This window comes from Sus scrofa, chromosome 15 (assembly GCF_054392235.1).
Source record: "Sus scrofa isolate SSC_HxYL_T2T_F1_AM1 chromosome 15, Sscrofa_HxYL_maternal_Yorkshire_Landrace_v2.0, whole genome shotgun sequence".
NCBI lineage: Eukaryota > Metazoa > Chordata > Mammalia > Artiodactyla > Suidae > Sus > Sus scrofa.
In genome coordinates, this window is record NC_139397.1 from 109,917,085 (window position 1) to 109,938,307 (window position 21,223).

At 33.8% G+C, this 21,223-nt stretch overlaps 1 protein-coding gene across 8 annotated transcripts in view; it reads left to right on the top strand.

Moving 5' to 3' along the window:
- The window catches only part of GLS (glutaminase), an 84,870-nt gene that overhangs the window by 47,569 nt on the left and 16,078 nt on the right, over positions 1-21,223 (top strand). For 4 of the 8 annotated variants that reach the window (XR_014829395.1, XR_014829396.1, XM_021076049.2 and 1 more), the window contains one exon: positions 960-1,052. Coding sequence is in view for 4 of the 8 variants with exons in the window: in XM_021076049.2 (XP_020931708.2) it covers positions 960-1,052 (93 nt within the window). In the remaining 4 variants the exon portion in view is untranslated. Of the gene's footprint in view, positions 1-959; positions 1,053-1,991; positions 4,632-21,223 lie in introns of those variants that run through there. The other 4 variants (XR_014829398.1, XM_021076052.2, XR_014829397.1 and 1 more) reach the window with 2 other exon arrangements.

Consider the following 21,223-nt stretch of genomic DNA (forward strand, 5'->3'; position numbering starts at 1 on the left):
AGCTCAGTGCAATGCCGGATCCTTAACCCACTAAGCAAGGCCAGGGATCGAACCCACAACCTCATGGTTCCTAGTCGGATTCGTTAACCACTGTGCCACGATGGGAACTCCTAAAATTATTACTATTCTTAACTAGTTCAGTATTTAATGTTATTACCCAAGTCTTGCTAATATTTTATCTTCCAGGTTTATATACATTTACTTCCTAGAGTCTGCACTGAGTGTCATAATTTTTCTGCAGACTTTCTCAATTAAAATTCTGATTTATTTTTCAGTTTTTCATATTTTACAAAAACTGGAGAATGACATTAAATTTCTTACAGCTTAAAATAGATTGTAACTGGGAGATTTCTTTATATTTCTATAGTGCTTTATAGTTATTTGAAAGAAGAATTCTTTCATATGGTTTGTTATCATAATGCCCATTTTTTAGTAAGTGAAAGTTAAATAATTTGAATAGCTGAGCCCCAGGAACATGTTAGTAAGCAGTGTTTTCAAAATCTGTATCCATGTCTTCTCATTCTGATTTCAGTCTTCTTTTTTTTTTTTTTTTTTTTTTTTTTGGCTTTTTAGGGCCCTACCTGCGGCATGTGGAAGTTCCTAAGCTAGGAGTACAATCCGGCCTATGCCACAGCCACGGTAACTTGGGATCCGAATCACATCTGTGGTATGCAGCACAGCTCATGGCAGTGCCAGATCCTTAACCTACTGAGCAAGGCCAGGGATTGAACCTGCATCCTCATGGATGCTAGTCAGGTTTCATTACTGCTGAGACACAGTGGTAGAGGATGCAAGAAGAAGGTGCATCAGTACTCTTCTTGACACATCATGCTGCTTTATTAATGTGTAGTGGTGCTTTGCATGAGATAGAGTTAAATTGGACAATATTAATGTAATTTGTTAAAATATGAACAATAGCCAGTGACTAGCCAATTTTTCATACTTCTTTTTATTTACAGGATCTTGTTTCTCTGTGTAATTTCCATAACTATGATAATTTGAGACACTTTGCAAAAAAACTTGATCCTCGAAGAGAAGGTGGTGATCAAAGGGTAAGCAAAATTCTTATTTAGATTATTATGTAATTTTTTAAAGAGAAAAAGAGATTTTTAAAGAGAAAATGAGATTTAAATGAAATTTGATTGTTAATGGCCTCATATCTTTACTGGTAAATAAATTATTGATATTATCATCCTGGACCAGTAATACATAGATATTAAATATTGTTGTTTTATTTAAATTGAATTTGGTTAGTCTAGGAACAGGGGTTCCTCCCCTTATTTTTTTTGCTATTTTAAGCAATATTTCTTAGAATTGATTGTCAAAATAATACACATTGGCAAGTGTACATGCTGTAAAGAGAAAATTTTTATGCTTAATATTTGTCAGTTATAGTCTAAAATTTATCTTGATATGGATGGATGTGTAAATGGAAAGGGATTGTAGTATTAGTGAGGACCTTACAAAGCTTCATAATAAGTTTTAAAGGTCACTGTAGATAATATATTTTTCTGTAAAAGGTGTTTGATGCAATATTCCTGATACTGTTATTTTAAAGTAGTATTTGTTATCAGTGTGTTTAGCTTCATATTTTTACACATATACACTCCTTTTTTAAGGAGTCAGGACTTAAATTTCAGGAACAAGATTTTTTTGTTTGTTTTCATTGTTCACTGGACTAGAGCACTTGTTTTGAATTTAAATTCCTTTGCACCTGAAATGCACAATGTTTTAGAGTAAAATTACCTAATTAGACTTGAAGCTAACATGTATGAAGCACTATTAAGTAGAAAATATGTTTTACATATACCAATTTTCCTATTGTTAGTTCCAACCAAATAATCTCTAATAAAATGAGAATTATGTAAAACCCACAGAATAGAAACTTCCATGGGAGTCAACATGAGTAACATAAAGCAAAACATCAGATGGTAGTGGGTGAAAATGTTAGCAGATTTTAATAACATTCATTGAAAAATACCGTTTTATAGCTTGGACCTTTCTTCACTCAAGTGCACTAATAAATTATGTATGTTGCTTGAACAACTAGCATTCCTTTGGACCATTGGACTATGAAAGTCTCCAACAAGAACTTGCTTTAAAAGAGACAGTATGGAAAAAAGTGTCACCTGAGTCAAATGAGGACATCTCTACAACTGTAGTATATAGAATGGAAAGTCTGGGAGAGAAAAGCTAAAGAAATGGGTTCTAGTTTCAGAATGTTCTTCATTTAACCTTTCAAACATCTTAGTCTTTTTTGCATACTATATTTATTTGAGTTTTTTGTGTTCTCAAACCTGGGTGCTGGAACCATATAAAGCTTTTTTTTTTTTTTAACCTTTGTGTAAAGTTAATAGATTAAAAGGTGAATTTGTCAGTCTTTTAAAAAGTATTTATGACAAAGCAAATTTGCTTTATTTTTTAAAAATGAAAGGAAAAATTTCTTTAAAATTTTTCTTGGTATAATTAAAATTTTAACTATATATGTATTCAGGTAATCTATTTTAAAATATTAACAGAAAATTATAATTGGTTCTGAAACCCACACTTAGAACTCATAAATTTCATCACATTTTTTCTTTCCCAGTTTTAAAACTGAGATGATGTCTACAGTAACAGTAAAAAGTATTTCTATGCTAAATACAAAACTAAAAAGGCAGAATAATGAATTCCAAATTATTTAATATAGCAGTAGTTTATAAAATTAGCTTAACATTTTATGCCATTTGTAGTGATAGATTGGCTTTAATTTTTTTAGCTTTAAATTTTAAGGAATTCATTTAAAATTTTATCAGATACTTTTAAGTCCTGTCTTTGCTTTTTCACTTTGCAATTTATTTGTTCTGTCAGAATTGTCACATATAGGACTGTCTTATGTTATTAAAACATTCCAGCCAAAGAATTTCAGCTGTAAGATAATGACATGTTTCATTGTTAAAAAAGCTATAATGGTTACTCAGAAGGAACAGCAACAGTGAGTGTCTTCAAGTGAAATGTTTACCTGAACAATTTTATTTTCATAATATCCACATAACTTTTACTGTGTTATATTTAAGTATGAATGGTGAATGTTGGTTTTTAGCTTTTAATAATTATCATAATTTACAAATGCTAATGAATCTATTATAAATTATAACATCTGATAAAGTTTGTTCTATTTGAACTCTTAGAGTAGGAAATGAATTCAGTGTGAAGGTAGTAAGTATACTGCTAAAGTACCTGTTAAATCTGAATTCTTTTGTTCGGTTATAAAAATGCAATATTGAGAATCAAAACTTGTTTTGAAGAGAAGAACTATAGGTTCTACACAACTAATTTCAAATAATTCAGTGTTTAAAGTCTGGCTTGGCAAAGTGATGATAAAATTCTGTAGGACTATTCACACTTCTTTCTTCCTCCGTATATACCTCTCTGTTTCTCCCCATAGTTGCCCACAGCTTCAAGATTTTGGAGGGGCAACAATAGGGTCAAAAGGAGAACTTCATAGTTTTTTAGTGTTGTGGCATACATGTGATAAGGTCTATAAAAGTAATTATAGTGTAGCAAAAATATTTTATTGAATGATTTAGATGCTAATGCAAATATAGGTAAAGAAAATCTTGATTATAGGACAGTTTGAGTTTGGGAACTGTGATATTAAGAAAAAGAAGCTCCCTCTCAAAGTTGTTGGTCAAAAGCCTTTTGGACTGACGTATTAAACATATATTGAAATAATTATATGTTAAATTTTAGAGGATATTACCAAGGATTTTATGGCTGCTTGTAAGTTCCTCTGATGGACAGATGCATATCCTAACTGGATGCTTCTGGTTTGGCCATTTACAGGAGAATGATGTGTCTGAAAGCATAACCTGTGCTATACCTTGGGACAGTGTCATTTATGGTTTTAGTTTCACAGAGCTATTTTCAGTTTGGGGAACTATGTCTTAATTGATAGTTTAAAAAAAAGGCTTTATTTTTTTCTTCATGCTCTAATTGTTACCTTTTACTGTTTCATTTGGAAGTTTTACTTTATAAAATGAAAATTTAATATTTTGTGTCCATGTTTGTATAGATTTCAAAATTATGTTAATTTGTGCCACTTACTATGTTGGTAAGGTTTAAATACGCACTTACTGTTGGAGTAGGGTTATCTGAACTACTTTGTTTATAGAATCATGTGGATGAGCATCCACAAATTTTTGTAGGAAGGTATAAATGGAAGAAGAGGAAAGATGTGAATAAGCTCCCAAACTTTACTTTAAAAACCAAGAAGGAAAATCTTTGCCAGACATAAAGACATTATTTTGATTCTTCTTCCAGTATTTTAAATATCTTTTCAAATAAAGTTCTTGAAAAGTACCCAGTATTGTTGGATTTAATGTTTTATGCCTTACTGATTCTTGATATTCAAGCATTTTGAAGTTAGCTTGTTTCTTTTTTTTTCCATCATTAACATTTCATTTGAAATGCAAATCCTTTCTGAATACTTTATTTTTAGCATAAATGTTGTGCATTTTATCTTAGTGTTTGGATTAAAACATTTGTGTTATTTAGCTTCCTTTTATTTGCTTTGTATATTAATGTACCTTTTTATTTTCCAGTATGCCTACTTTTTGTATTGTACAATAAATTTATTTTAAGCTGATAAATATTGTTTTTTTTTTTTTTAATGAAAGCAACTCCAGCATTTTAAGTACAAGTAGTTGGAATTTTAACTTAAAAAAAGTTCTTTATGAAGATACTATTAAAAGGCTTTACACTTTTAATTCATTCTGAGGCTGCTGTGAATCGAAGCTAGAAATACTCAAGACTTTGACTTTATTTATTTTTTTTTTTTAATGCAGTATAGCATTGGTGGGGTTTTTGGCGGGGAAGATGTTTTTCTGTTGGTTGTACTAGAAGTGTTTGAATAAAGACCTTTCTCCCAATTTTTTTTGTTGTTTTTCCATTTGACAACTTAACAAAAAAAGGCTACCCTATTTGCAGGTTCTATTTTCTGAGGAAGAGTATCACTGATAAACTATGTAACTGTTGTTGGATCTGTTATCTAGAGTAGGGAAAACATTGCCAAATCAAATGAAGGGTATCATTGCTTTAGAATAGAACTGTTAATCTTAGTAGAATTGATAATTGAGTTGAATAACTATAATATTGAAATGCATCTTAATTATTTTTTAAGGAATTTGATTTTCCAAAGAAACTTAGAAATATGCTATTTCTACAGCATGGTCCAAATTATAATGAGGTTCTATGCATTGTAGGTCAAATATAGTACTTTAAATTTTTGTTTGATGAAATCTGCCATTCATATCCCAAATATATTTAAGTTTTAAAACCATTTGAAAGGTAAATTTTGTTATTTATAGGAATTTGTATTTATCTGCGGAATTTTTTTCATAAAATTCTTTTGAGACTAAGTAAGGAGTTCCATTGTCATGATATATTTAGTATGTAAGTTTATTATCACTTGCTTTTAAAGATACATTTGGGGTTTTTTTGTTGTTGCTCTTTTTAGTACATTTGAAACAGAATAACTCAAAGAGCTTGGACATCTTGTTCTGACAGTATAATTTCATAGGCATGTATATAGAAAGAACCACTGATATATATACTGATAATTTATATCTCATGTATGTGTTTGTGTGTATATCTAATATGTCTCTCTGTATTTATATTTTAATCCCTCTCTATCCATCTATATCCTAAAAATCAGTAGCAGTGTTTGCTACATAGTATGTCATGTATAATTGGTTCATTGATCTAGTTTAAGTTTTGTTGTAGGAGAACTTTGAACATTTATGTTGCCCTAGAATTTGTAAAATATAATATATTGTACTTGTTCAGTTTATCTTTAAATGTTTGTGGTTTTTGTTTTGCTCCCATTCACTATCAGCACTGTCAGAGTAGGAGGATAATGATATTGGAGAACTGCACAAAAGGGAGAGCAAGAACATTAGATTTCATGTGGAAGCTGTCTTTATTGTTTCCAAAATTATTACCTAGAAGGATTATATTCAACTTAATATACTTAGTTTGAACAGTTTATAAAATAGTTTTATTCCAAAAATTGTGTGCAATTTTTTAAGAATCTGCTTTGCAGAATTCCTGTTGTGGCTCAGCAATAATGAACCTGACTAGCATCCATAAGGACATGGGTTCAATCACTGGCCTCGCCCAGTGGGTCAGGATCAGGCATTGCCATGAGCTGTGGTGTAGGCCAGCAGCCACAGCTCCGATTCATCCCCTGGCCTGGGAACTTCCATATGCTGAGGGTGCAGCCCTGAAAAGGGGGAAGAAAAAAAAAAAGAGAGAGAGAATGCTTTGCTATTCGTTTGTAGAAATTTAGTTTTTTCTCCTTGATGGTCTTGAAAATGCTAGAATGCATTTTTTTATATTATAATTTTTGATTAAGATCAGATGTTGGAGATGGGGCTTGTCGCAATGCATCATGGGCCATCCCTCAGATTTTTATTTAAACTTATTCAGAGTAGAATTTACTTTTAGTCCTTTCACTGTCATGTAGTTCAAGACCAAAATTACATATGAACATATACATTCAAGTATATCAAGTTCAATCACTTTTATTTCAGGTAGTAACACGTATTTGTTTCCTATACTGTTTAGAAATGGAAGGAATTAAATTGAATTAGGGATTCTTTTATTCTTCTTCCTCCTCCCTCTGCCCAAGTCATAGTTTATTAATGTGAATAATAAAATTAAAATTCAATGTTTTTTAGAGTCCTTAAATAGTAATAGGGGACCTTTTTTTTAAACAGAAGGTGTTAAGTAGCCTGATCATAAATCTTTATTGAATGAACTGATTTCTGTCACTGTAGGTTTAAAATGTTCCTTTCTACTTATATTTTATGAGCATATGAAAGGAAATTTATTTTAAAGTTGACTTTACTATTTCTGTCTCATAGGTTGTAGATCTATGATATTAATTTTTTGGTTTCTTTGGGGTTTTTTTGCTTTTTAGGGCTGCTCCTGCGGCATCTGTTAAGTTCCCAGACTAGGGGCTGAATTGAAGCTTCAGATAATGGCCTATGCCACAGCCATAGCAACTTGAGATCCAAGCTACGTCTGTGACCTACACCACAGCTCATGCAACACCAGATCCTTAATCTTCACTGAGCGAGGCCAGGGATTGTACCGGAGTTCTCATGGATCCTAGCTGGGTTTGTTATTGCTGAGCCACGACGGGAACTCCTATGTTATTAAGATATGCAAATGTGTAAAAACCAGTGTTAATCAAAACTTTATAACAGCTTCCTAATCCATTAACTTTTTAATTAAAACAGCTTCTAATTAGCACTTGGCACATTGCTTTTTTGGTGGCATATATGGTATTTTTGGCATAAATTACAAGACACTTCTTACTGAGAACTGTTACGTTTTTGTTAAATTAAAAAATGAGCAGGTAATAATCCTTGATGCCAAGTGCTTTGACGAACTCGTAAGCAGTCCAGTATGGAGGCTCTTAGGAATGAGTAATGAAATGACAAATTCTGGCAGTTGAATTTTTAACACTGTTATTAGACTTGTAACTCTGAATCTCATTTACTAATTCAGAAGTATTTTAGTTAAAATCTCAGTAGTAAAGAACAACTTGGTATACTTACTTTAAAGCCAAATTCTAATATCTGAGGACCTGGTGATTTTTCTGGACATAGTATTATTAAAAGTGATGATTTTTATTTCCTTAAGTCTTTACTTTGCTGAAATATTTTCAATCTATTTGGAGCCCTTATTAGCTTTTGAAAGGAAAAATTCTTACCTGAAACAGTTTTAAATTTCTGTTTCCATATTTTTGGTGATTTTTTATTTATATAATGAAAAATCTCATTGGCCTAGCAATTCCTCTTGGAACCCTTAGTTATAATTTTAATTCATATCCTGTAAACAGCTGAAGAGTTTTTATTTTTAAATCATAGTTCAACCTTTCTAGATCTTTGATGTTCTTCCATATACCATAATCTTGTAATTTGTTAGAATCATACAATTGAGCTGGAAAGTAATCTTAAAGGTTATCTGGCGCAAGCTCATGTTCCTCCTAACTCTTTCCCAGTTGATACCTTGCTTTCTCAATTAGCTTGTTTTTCCTCTTTTTTGATGGGGTTGGTTTATTTCACGTTTTGTTGAGACAGTCTTTTATTTGATGGTTGTTTATTTTTATTGAGATACATAATTGGCAGTACTAGTTAATATGACTGTAAATTATTTGGAAAACTAATTGCCCCATCAGCCTTTATTTAAGCTACTAAGGATCTGGTGGTGTTGTAAGCTGTGGTGTAGGTCCCAGCTGTGGCTCCAAATTCAAGACCCATGGCCTGAGAATTTCTGTATGCTACAGGTGTGGCTATAAGAAAAAAAAAACTACTTAATTGTATTTTTCTAGTATATAGTTATATGCCATGTTTATAAAGACTAGTAGAGTTAGAAGTGAATGTGCAATTATACAGTAGTTCTAAAAATAAAACATTACTCCAGAACCTTTGAAAGAAAGTAAAGAGTAGCGGAAATGTGACTAAAAATAAATGTTGCGCCATTGGCTTTTTAAAATAAATTCTTTTGGAGTTGGGCTAAATATATAAGTAAAAAGATTTTAAATAACCAAAAGGTTATTGGAGTTATAAACAAGATGTTTTCTGAGAAAATTTTTTTTTTCTTTTCAGTTTAGCTTTTTTCCAGCACATAGCATACAAAATATCTAGCTGCTTCCATTGTTTTTATTTTAGATAGTTGGGTCTTTGAATGGCTTTAGAAAAGGTTCCTTATTTGTCTGTTACTCTGTTGTGTATATTGTCCTCAGTACCAATCTTTTTCATAGTTCTGGGATTTTTATTTTTTGTTTATGAAGGAAATATATAATACTGTTTTTGACTGCATTAATTTTTAAAATACTTAGTTGACTTAAATGTTAAAACAAATATTATTAGTCAAAAAAAAGTACTGTTTTTAAATCTCAAAATCTAAATGTCATAGGAAGCTCTTCTCCCCACAAGTTTGTGTAGGTGAGAACTTGAATTTTTAAGGGACTGGCTGTTATTCAGTATAAACTCTGCTTGCTTTCACATTATATGTATTAAAATTAGAATGGTGCTGAAATGTTAGCATCAGTTATGTAAATATAACTTCGTATTTGGAATATTCCATTATAAAATCCAAATTAAAATGATGATCTTCAGCCTCTTGTTAAACTTTTCCTTAGGTTAGAATTACTAGTTCTCATTATTTTGTATGTGCCTTTCACAAATCATCATTAAGGACAATTACAGTTTGTCCTTTGTGAGGATAACATAAAATTTGAGTCTTTTTCCGTTAAGTGAGATTGATAATGTTATATAAAACCATGGTGTAAATTATTAATTGAACTACGTCCAAGGTCCATTGTGTTGTTCTTTCTCACAGTCACTCAAAATTAAAGGTCATAACTGAAAACTTTTAAATCTATTAATTTCAAGTATTCTTTTTTTTTTTTTTCATCCTTTCCTATCATAGTCCATTTTTGGCTAGAAATGAGGTAACTTTAAAAATTATATCAAAGTTGTTCATAAAATGGGTTTTCATTTTCAAATCTTCATATTGCTGATATGTTCATTTCCATATCTTTTAATATTGTTGACCTTTGCCACTCTTTTATTTTCTTTAAAAAGTTTTTTTCTTAAATCCTTAAGTGTTAAAGTCTAAACTTCCTTTTTTCAATATAATATAGCTTATTTATTTTACAGTGAACTTTAAATACATATATCTGTGGGTCCAGGTCTATGCACAAGATTCATAATTTAAATAAAGAAATGAACTAAATAATATTGTTTCTACTTTGAGTTGAAATGAATAAATGCTATATTTTCTGCAAAATGGAACTTCATTGACATCCTTTGATGGAATTACAGGACAAGTGATTTTGTTAAAATTCTATGGTGACTAATACTACTAACTCTCTTTAATCATACCAATAAAATATTCCTGCCTTAATGTCTCTTCTTTTTACCTGAAAGAGAATGGCTTTTAGGAGGAGGAAAGTGAAGCTTAACTTTTTATTACCTGTTTGTGAAGTGTTTAAAAAACATTCTATTACAACAGTCGTGTGACATTTTTTTTCTTTCTCACCTGAAGGAGAAACAAAGGAGAAAAAACTAATTGCTGTGTTTTTGGCCAAGTAATAAAAACTTGAGAAGTATTATTTTTTATCTTGTCTCTTGTGCCATTTTATTTTACATCCACCATGTATGTCTGCCACAGAATCATCACTGTTTATTTGGTATCCCTTACATGTTCAGCTTTGTCATGTTATGATCTACTTACTCATGTGTTTGTACATTTACTTTGTATTGTAGGAGCTTTTGGATAGAGAGCTGCTGTTGTTTGTGTGTTGTGTATTTGTAGTTTTTGCTTTGTAAAAATTCTTACTCAGTGCCATTGTGAATCTTGTGTTAAGAATTTGGGATCTTCCGCAAAAGTTCTTAATAGATTGAAACTCTTGGTCTACCTAGTGCTTTTCAGACTCAGATAGTGAGTGCTGGGTGATTGGGCATAGGATCCTGGTGGGAGGCCTGATGGGATATACTCTGGGGATGAACTTAGTTTTGCTTTGCTTTTCATTTCCCAGTTGACAAACACACACATGCAGAGTGTTCAGGCAGTATGTTAGGTGTTGGAGATGCTGCTCTAAAAGAGGCAAGGCCGTTCCCCCTGTGGTGGTTACAATCATCTGTAGAGACAGAGAGGCTGCTTCAGTTCTATAACTTTAGGATTGGCAGTGGCAAGTTTTCTGTGCCATAAACTAGCAAGCACATTAAATATCACTGGCATCTAAACAGCCTTGGGACTCCTGGATAAAATTTCAATTTCATCAGTTGTATGTTTGGCTCACTTAATTCCATACAGCTAGAGGTTCAGAAATATGCCATTGTTTAGTATTAGTACAAACTTGTTACTCTGTCAACTAAATATGGTAAATTGGTGAGGGTTTTTTGTTTTTGTTTTTGTATTCCACTTCTTATCCAGAAAACTTCAGAATATGAAGCTGGAAAAAAAAAATGCTAGGTATTTGATAACTGACCAAGCAATCCCTGGGAAGAGTGCATAGATAAAATGAAGGATAGCAACCAAAAAGCCTTTTAAATATGTTTCAAGGGGGGCAGGGAACCATAGCCAGTATTTTGATGTCACTGCCAGCTTTGCTTCAATAAGCAATAATAATAGACATTGACTTATCTATAAATGTACATAATGCCAAATGAGTTTGACATAAATTTAAGGCTCAAGTCTAATAAAGGAAATTTTGTATATTGACTCAATCTACCACTGATTTTCAGAACGATTCTTAAAATCTCAAATATTTCCAATTTGATCAATTAATGAAATTCACTCTTCAAATCCTAACATTTGTTTAAAGTACAATTAACAGTATCTCTTCACTCAGTTCTACCAAATAGATGGCTAAATAAGGCTAAGAATCTAAACAAATATCAATTTTTAAAAGTTCACTTTAAAACAAACCATCTCATTAAGCTTCTTGTTAACTGTTCATGGCAGCAGTGTAGATGTTCAGCAGAAAATGCCACTAGGAGAAAGGACTAAGTCAGACTATGAAATAATAACCAATGTGCCACTCTCCTTATTAGAAAACTCTGCAGGAATTCCTGTTTTGGCTCACTGGTAACGAACCTGACTAGTTAGTATCCATGAGGATACGGGTTTGATCCCTGACCTCACTTGGTGGGTTAAGGATCCAGCATTGCCCCCAAGCTGCGGCGTAGGTCACAGATGCAGCTCAGATCTGGCGTGGCTGTGGCATAGGCTGGCAGCTGCAGCTCTGATTAACCCCTTGACCACAAGTGCAGCCATTGAAAAAAAGAAAAAGGAAAAAAATAAAACTGCAATTTTTTGTGTTCGTTAGGTATTTGCTGGGTGCTGGACCAACTACACAAAAGCAAACAGGTTTTACAGCACTTGGTGCCAAATTCAATTATTACTGTAATTTATTTTGCCCTGGACAGCTCCCTTTGCAGAGATGCACAGAAGGAGGAGGAAGGTGGTACTACCAGAGAAGTTTAAAATGTTTTACAAATAACAGAAAGTAGGTGCAAAAGTTCATTTGTTCATCTGCCTTCATGCAGCAGTTACAGAGCACCTGTCACAAGCCAGGAACTATTCTAAGTTCTGACAAGGTCACGTGAGATGCAGTCTCATGCACTGCATATCCCAGTAGTCAACACAGAAAATAACAGCTTGGATAAGTAAATTTTTGGAATGTTAATTTTGTGAAGGATAGGGAGCAAAAAAAACTTTAAGAAATGATACTGGTATTAACAGCCCAGTTGCAAAGATCCTCTCTGATTCTGCCGTAGGTTCATTAATGTTCTAGAAGTTGGTTTAGGGGCTCAAGCAGAATCTTTTGAAATTTAGTGTCATATATTCACAAAAACATAACCAGATGTGTATACAGTTGACACTTGAATAACATTAGGATTGGGGCCCTGACATCCCATACAGTCAAAAATCCACATGTAACTTTATGGTAAGCTCTCTGTATTCTTGGTTCCACATCTATAGATTCAACCAATTGGCAGATCCTATAATGCTGTGGTACATTTATTGAAAAATATATATAGAAGTTTACCCACACAATTAAAATCTCTGTTGTTCAAGGATCAACTGTATATTTTTCTCATCCTTCATCCTTGCCTCTTATAGCCACCAATCTGTCCTATGTATCTCTGTACTTGGTTTTTTTTAATAATAGATTCCAAATTTGAGAGAGATCATATAGTATTTGTCTTCCTCTATATAGTATTTGTCTTCCTCAGACTTATATCACATAGTATAATGCCCTTGAAGTTCACTCATGCTGTCATAATGGCAAGGTTTTGTTCTTTTTTTTAAATTTATTTTATTTTTCCCACTGTAGAGCAAGGGGATCAAGTTATCCTTACATGTATACATTTTTTTCCCACCCTTTGTTCTGTTGCAATATGAGTATCTAGACATAGTTCTCAATGCTACTCAGCAGGATCTTGTAAATCTATTCTAAGTTGTGTCTGATAAGCCCAAGCTCCCGATCCCTCCCACTCCCTCCCCCTCCCATCAGGCAGCCACAAGTCTCTTCTCCAAGTCCATGATTTTCTTTTCTGTGGAAAGGTTCATTTGTGCTGGATATTAGATTCCAGTTATAAGTGATATCATATAGTATTTGTCTTTGTCTTTCTGGCTCATTTCACTCAGGATGAGATTCTCTAGTTCCATCCATGTTGCTGCAAATGGCATTATGTCATTCCTTTTTATGGCTGAGTAGTATTCCATCGTGTATATATACCACATCTTCCTAATCCAGTCATCTGTCGATGGACATTTGGGTTGTTTCCGTGTCCTGGCTATTGTGAATAGTGCTGCAATGAACATGCGGGTGCATGTGTCTCTTTTAAGTAGAGCTTTGTCCGGATAGATGCCCAAAAGTGGGATTGCGGGGTCATATGGAAGTTCTATGTATAGATTTCTAAGGTATCTCCAAACTGTCCTCCATAGTGGCTGTACCAGTTTACATTCCCACCAAGAGTGCAGGAGGGTTCCCTTTTCTCCACAGCCCCTCCAGCACTTGTTATTTGTGGATTTATGAATGATGGCCATTCTGACTGGTGTGAGGTGGTATCTCATGGTAGTTTTGATTTGCATTTCTCTTATAATCAGCGATGTTGAGCATTTTTTCATGTGTTTGCTGGCCATCTGTATATCTTCCTTGCAGAAATGTCTATTCAGGTCTTTTGCCCATTTTTCCATTGATTGATTGGCTTTTTTGCTGTTGGGTTGTATAAGTTGTTTATATATTCTAGAGATTAAGCCCTTGTCAGTTGCATCATTTGAAACTGTTTTCTCCCATTCTGAAAGTTGTCTTTTTGTTTTCTTTTTGGTTTCCTTTGCTGTGCAAAAGCTTTTCAGTTTGATGAGGTCCCATGGGTTTATTTTTGCTCTAATTTCTATTGCTTTGGGAGACTGACCTGAGAAAATATTCATGATGTTGATGTCAGAGAGTGTTTTGCCTATGTTTTCTTCTAGGAGTTTGATGGTGTCCTGTCGTATATTTAAGTCTTTCAGCCATTTGGAGTTTATTTTTGTGCATGGTGTGAGAGTGTGTTCTGGTTTCATTGCTTTGCATGCAGCTGTCCAGGTTTCCCAGCAATGCTTGCTGAATAGACTTTCTTTTTCCCATTTGATGTTCTTGCCTCCCTTGTCAAAGATTAATTGACCATAGGTTTCTGGGTTTATTCTGGGTTCTCTATTCTGTTCCATTGGTCTGTCTGTCTGTTTTGATACCAGTACCACACTGTCTTGATGACTGTAGCTTTGTAATATTGCCTGAAGTCTGGGAGAATTATGCCTCCTGCTTGGTTTTTGTTTCTCAGGATTGCTTTAGCGATTCTGGGTCTTTTGTTGTTCCATATAAATGTTTGGATTGTTTGTTCTAGTTCTGTGAAAATTGTCATGGGTAATTTGATAGGGATTGCATTGAATCTGTAGATTGCTTTGGGTAGTATGGCCATTTTTCCAATATTGATTTTCCCAATCCAGGAACATGGAATATCTTTCCATTTCTTTACATCTTCTTTGATTTCTTTGATTAAAGTTTTATGGTTCTCGGCATATAGGTCCTTTACCTTCTTGGTCAGGTGTATTCTGAGGTATTTGATTTTTTGAGATGCAATTTTAAAAGGTATTGTATTTTTGTATTCCTTTTCTAATATTTCATTGCTGGTATACAGAAATGCAACTGACTTCTGAATGTTCATCTTATATCCTGCTACTTTGCTGAATTTATTAATCAGTTCAAGTAGTTTTGGGGTTGAGTCCTTAGGGTTTTCTATGTATAGTATCATGTCATCTGCATACAGTGACAGTTTTATCTCTTCTCTTCCTATATGGATGCCTTTTATTTCTTTTGTTTGTCTAATTGCTGTGGCTAGGACTTCCAAAACTATGTTGAAGAGCAATGGTGAGAGTGAGCATCCCTGTCTTCTACCAGATTTGAGTGAGAAGGCTGATTTTATTCTTTTTTATGGCTGAATAATATTCCTCTGTGTGTGTGTGTGTGTGTGTGTGTGTGTGTGTGTGTGTCACAATTTCTTATCCACTCATCTGTTAATGGACACTTTTTTTCTGGGTCTTGGCTATTGTAAATAATGCTGCAGTGAACATGGGGGTGCATATATCTTATTGACTTAGTGATTTAATTTTCTTCAATAAACACCCAGAAGTGAGATATCTGGATTATATGGTAATTCTATTTTTACTTTTTTTGTAACCTCCATGCTGTTTTTCCTAGTGGCTGTGCCAGTTTACATTACCACCAACAGTGCCCGAGGTTTCCTTTTTCTCTGCATCTTCACCCATATTCGTTTCTAGTCTTTTTGATAATAGCCACTCTAACAGATGTGATATCTCATTGTGGTTTTGATTTGCATTTCCCTGGTAATTGATGATATAGAGCATATTTTCATATACCTGTTGGCTATCTATATGTCCTTGGAAAGATATCTATCTCCTCCTTTTTTAATCAGACTTTTTTTTTCTAAGAAGTTGCATGAATTCTTGCAAATTTTGGATATTAGTCCCTTATTGTGATAAGCAAATACTTTCTCTCACTCAGTAGGTTGTCTTTTCATTTTGTTGATGGTTTCCTTTGCTGTGTAGAAGCTTTTTAGTTTGATGTGGTATCCCTTGTTTATCTTTGGTTTTGATTTTGGTGTCAGATTCAAACAAATCCTCCCCAAGACCTATGTCAAGGATATTACTCCTTAAGTTTTTTCCTAGGCATTTTATGATTTTAGGTCTTATCTTTAAGCTCTTACTCCATTTTGAGTTAATTTTTGTGTATGGTGTATATAGTGGTCCAGTTTCATTCTTTTGCATGTGGCTGTCCAAGTTTCCCAACACCATTTATTGAAATGACTGTCCTTTTTCTGTTGTATATTTTTGGCTCATTTGTTGTAAATTAATTGACCATATATATGGGCTTATTTCTGGGCTCTGTTCTGATCTGTTGATCTATGTAATGCCAGTACTATCTGTTTTAATTACTATAGCTTTGTAATACGATTTGACACCAGGGAGTGTGATACCTCCAGCTTTATTTTTCTTAAGATTGCTTTGGCTATTTGGGGTTTTTTTGTGGTTCCATATTAATTTTAGAATTTTTTTTCCTATTTCTGTGAAACATACCATTGTCATATTTATAGGGATTACATCAAATCTGAATATTACTTTGTAGTATAGATATTTAAGAGTATTCTTTTAATCCATGAACACAGAATATTTTTCTTTATTTGTGTCTTCATTTCCTTTCGTTAATGTTGCAGTTTTCAGTATACACGTCTTTTATCGCCTTGGTTAAACTTACTCCTAAGTGTTTTATTCTTTTTGATGTAATTGCAAATGAGGTTTTTCCTTAATTCTCTTTTTTGATAGTTTGCTATTAGTGTGTAGAAATGTATCAGACTTCTACGTATTGATTTTGTATACTACAACTTCACTGAATTCATTTATTTTGTTTGTTTTGGTTTTTTTTTTTTTTTTTTTTTTTTTGGCCACACCTGCGGCATATGGAAGTTCCCAGGCCAGAAATTGAATATGAGCCTCAGCTGTAACCCCTATACCATAGCTGTGGCAATGCCAGATCCTTAACCCACTGTGCTGGGCCAGGGATAGAACCCTTGCTGCTGCAGAGACAACATTGGATGCTTAACCTGCTGCGTCACAGCAAGAACTCCTCTAACAGTTTTGTTTTTGTTTTTTAATAATACTGTCTTCAGTATTAAAAAATATTTTTGGAGTTCACCTTTTGGTTCAGTGGGTTGAGAACCCAGTGTTTCTTCTATGAGGATGTAGGTTCTATTTCTGGCTTTGCTCAGGGGGTTAAGGATCTGGTATTGCCACAAGCTGTGATGTAGGTTGCAGATGTGGCTCAGATCCAGTGTTGTCATGGCTGTAGCATAGGCCTGCAGCTGCAGCTCTAATTCAACCCCTAGCTCAGAAACTTCCATATGGCACAGGTGCAGCTGTAAAAAAGAAAAAAAAATGTTTTTGGAAACTACCAAAAACTGAATAAGTCAGTGATGAAAAGCTGAAATATTCTATCCATATCTAAAGCCATTTATATTTGTCCTTGTATACACTTGATTTTTTGATTACAGTGTTAAATTTAAGCAAAATCACAAAAATATGCCATTTATACTGGACTATGAATAAACACAATTTTGCTATTAGAGCATATTTAAAAATAACTTCTGCCTATCTCAATGCCTTTATTCTGCCAGATTGGCAGTAAATGTATGCATTTCTCACTTGTTCTTCCAAAATTACTTTTACAATAATGTAGTACGGTATAAGAGTGGTCAGATAGTCCATTCTTTCTATAAATTTGCTTTCCCACTTTATATAGCTATAAGAAAGTGGCTAAGACTCTTTTGGTTCCCTAGGTTTCCTCTTCATTATCTTTAGTCCTTGTTTTACTTAGTTACCAATTTTTCATCTCCTCTGTATACCAAGAATTTTGTTTTCCTCTCGTGTTTTCCCTTCTTTTCTAGTGCTATTATATAGATCCTCCACCAATGTCCAATATTAGATCCTTTCATATAAATTAATATATATAACCTTTAAAGTTTTTTTTCTTTCCATTAAAAACCAATTAAAACAGCATGCAACAGAATTTGTTCAAGATATTTAGCCAATTTAATTTGATGGATTAGCTCAGATTTTGTATAAATTAACCATAGCATTATCTCATTCATTATTCATTTATGAAGTAGTTCTTCATTCAACCAGTATTTATTTATTGCCTATTTATTTATTACGGGCGAGAAACTGCAAAGTGCTTAAGATATGCAGTGGTTAAGGAGACAAATATGATCCAGCTCTTGGTGTTTACAGTCTAGAGGGGGATAAAGATAATGAATAAATGATTACTAAAATATTTAAGTGGTTATATGTGGTTTTTTTCCATACTGATACATGTAGATCTAGTTCATTTTAATTGCTATAAAGTTGTAAATTTTGAATGAGTTAGAGGAAGGGTGGAGTAGGATTAAAAGGTTAGTCTGGCTTAAAGTGCCCAGGAATGGAAGGAGTTTAGTACATTTGAAAAGGTGAAAGAAAACAAATATGATGAGAGCAGGGTGAGGCACGGTGCATGGAGATTGGCCCTGGATGAGTCTCAGAGATAAGATCACTGTGTGTTAAGGTAGGCTTTCTAATCTTAATGGGCATCTGGATTGTTAGTGTGTTCTAACTTAAAGCCCAACCCTAAAGATTGCTTTTTAAATTTGCATTTTAAATAAGCACTTTAAATTTGCATTTTAAATAACCAAGTGTTTCTGCTGCAGGTAGTCCTCTGAACACACTTGGGGAAACATTTATGTAGGGTTTTATATACCATGTTTAGAGTTTTGGCCTATTTTAAGTACAGTTGGAAACTTGAAGGCTTTTAAGAAGAGGAATGAAATGATTTGGTTTTTAAACAATGCTCTGTAGAGAACAGATTGGAGGGCAGCAAAAGTTGAAATTTGGGGCTGGAAATGAGATGTGGTTATGACTTAGAATAGGATTTTAGAGATGGAAATGGCAGATAGATTTTTATGAGAGGAAATTAGTAGCACTTGGTAATAGTATTCAGTGGATGAAAAAGAAAGATATCAAATTGACTACCAAGTTTTTAGTAGGAGTAATAGGGCAGGTGCTCCTGCACTTACCGTGATGGGAAATGCTGAAGAAGCAAACCTTGGGAGTTAATTTTGGTTGTAACAATTAAGGGTCTCTTTGACTATAGATATCAGTAGGTTGGTTAATGGTGGTTTAGACAAATGGGGTTATTTTTCTATATAACAAATCTAGGGGTAGACATTCTAGGACTAATGCCATCAGTAAGGTATCCTACTCTGACCATCCTTAGTGTGTGTGGGTGTTAGACCTCATGCCTGCCACTTTATAGTTGCAAGATAGCTGTTCCACTTTTGTCCTTGATTATATAGTCAAGGGGGAAGAAGAAAGTGTGATACCTAAGTCAGGTAAAAGAAGTTTCCCAGAACCCATCTGACACTCACTGCCCAGACTAGATGTAAGGGAATCTAGGGGAATGTTGTTTAATTGGGTTCACTCTAACCCTAACAGAGAAAGAGTATATTCAAGGCTCTGGGGAGGTGTGTGATACTGCACCAGGAGACCATGTGGAGTAAGAAGGAATCCTAAGGAACTCCGATTTTAAAAGTAGGATAGAGTATTAGGGCTCCCACTTGGGAAAAGTGGCCAGAGAAGAAGAAATCCAACATAGTATAGTATCAGAGGTCAAAGAATATTTCAAGAAGTTTTGAGCAGTCAAGTGTACCAAAGCAGATAAGCATTGAGTAAGACGAGAGGCGTCCTTAATTTCCTTTGTTTTGATGTTAAAATGTCTCTTTGTTTAGTAAATGATAATGGATGGTAGAGTTGTTTTCATTGCTTGTACTCAAAAAATAAAACGCTGGTAGTCCATATTGGTAACTTCCTTCCTAACCTTTAAAGAAAATTTTATTGACATTGAGATTTAAATATCAGAGAACTGTTTGATGGTAGAGCAGGTTTGGCTGCTGATAGAAAAGATCCAGTAAAGAAGGACAGCTTGAAGTAGCTAGAAGAGAAAGGGAAAGGTCAATAAAGTGAGCTCCCTGGAAGCAGATGGAACTCTCAGCACAAGTGGAAGATTAGGTTTTGTGGGAGGATGAGCATCTCCTCCGATAAAGAGCGGCAGGCAGGTAGGTTTGCAGACCTGATAGGAGGAGGTGAGAGGGTTTCTGTCCATTGGTTTCCATTTTCCTGAAGAATCTGAAAGAACACTTACTGCTAAGAATGAGTTGTGGCCTCAGAGTGAGCCTGTGAGGTTTTGGAGCATAGAGAGCTTTGTTCTTGGAGGACTGGAGAGAGCAAGGGAAACATGGTGATACTGTTAGAATAACATTGAGGTTGGTAATGTGGATTTATAGTGATGACAGTCTGTTCTCTTGTACCCCATGCCCACTCCATGCGGTATCCTATGGCTGCATGCTGAATTTGGGTTTCAGAACTGCAGAAGCTCAGGCAGGGGATTTTTAGAGCATTTACCATAAAGTGATTTTAACAGGAGGCTTTGAAATCTACTTTAGACACTTGCTACATAGAAAGTATGCTTTTAGGGTCTTTTAGACCAAAATCATCTTTCCTTTTAGAATTTCATTCTACTTAAAGAATTTTCAACTAATGTAGATTACACTAGCAAGTGAATTCTGGGTGTAATTATGCTATGTCCATCCTCCTTGCTTCACAGAATAAAATATTACTGATAAGAATTATAAATGTTTAAATATAAATAGGTATAAGCAGTCTCATGATAAGGTTTATTTATATGTTTTTTTTCCTTCAAATATTACATTGCTTTATTTTTGAGGGTCCTAAAAATACCCTGTTCTCCAGCAGCTTCTTATATATTGGAGGAATATGTTCTCATAACTTGGATAGGAATCAAATTAGGAAAGCATTTTGAAAAGTACATAGAACTAGAGAGAGAGATTCTGTTCATGTACCTATTCTCTGCGTGTTGTCCATAAAGCACACACTGGATTTTTCACAGTAGAACTGTGAAATGAACATATGAGAATGTAGAGAATTAAGTATGGCTCTCTAGAGACAAGTGAAAATGATTTTTTTCCCCCCTAAAATCAAAGCAATCACTAAGGATGTATTGTGGTTGGAATACCTGTAGATTACTCATATACACATGCCTTGCTTAGTTGTAGTAGCAGTATTCAGGGCATGCAAAGGAGAGACATGTCCTTTAAACGGAAATGATTCTGTCCCTATTGCTGCCAAAAGCTTGTTTCTCATCAGAATAAGAACCCCATATCTTTCAGGGAACTTATTTATATTTCCTTATCTTTAATTTATACCAGAGAGTGTAGCAACTTTTAATTCCAGTGGCCCTGATCCTGATTTTTTTTTAGTAATATGTATAAGAATTTGGTGACCAATTTCTTTTCCTGTTTTCTTATTCTTTGCTTTTATTTTTAGTGTCTTTGTGTTTTTTTTAAATTAATAATCATTATAAATAAGCATGACTCTTTATCATGCCAGAAGTGTGCCACCTTGTTTTCTAACAGAACACTAGTGACTGTTAACTAATCTTCATGGGATTTTATGAATATTTGTTTGTATAAGAGAGGAAGAGAACCAGGAAGACAGT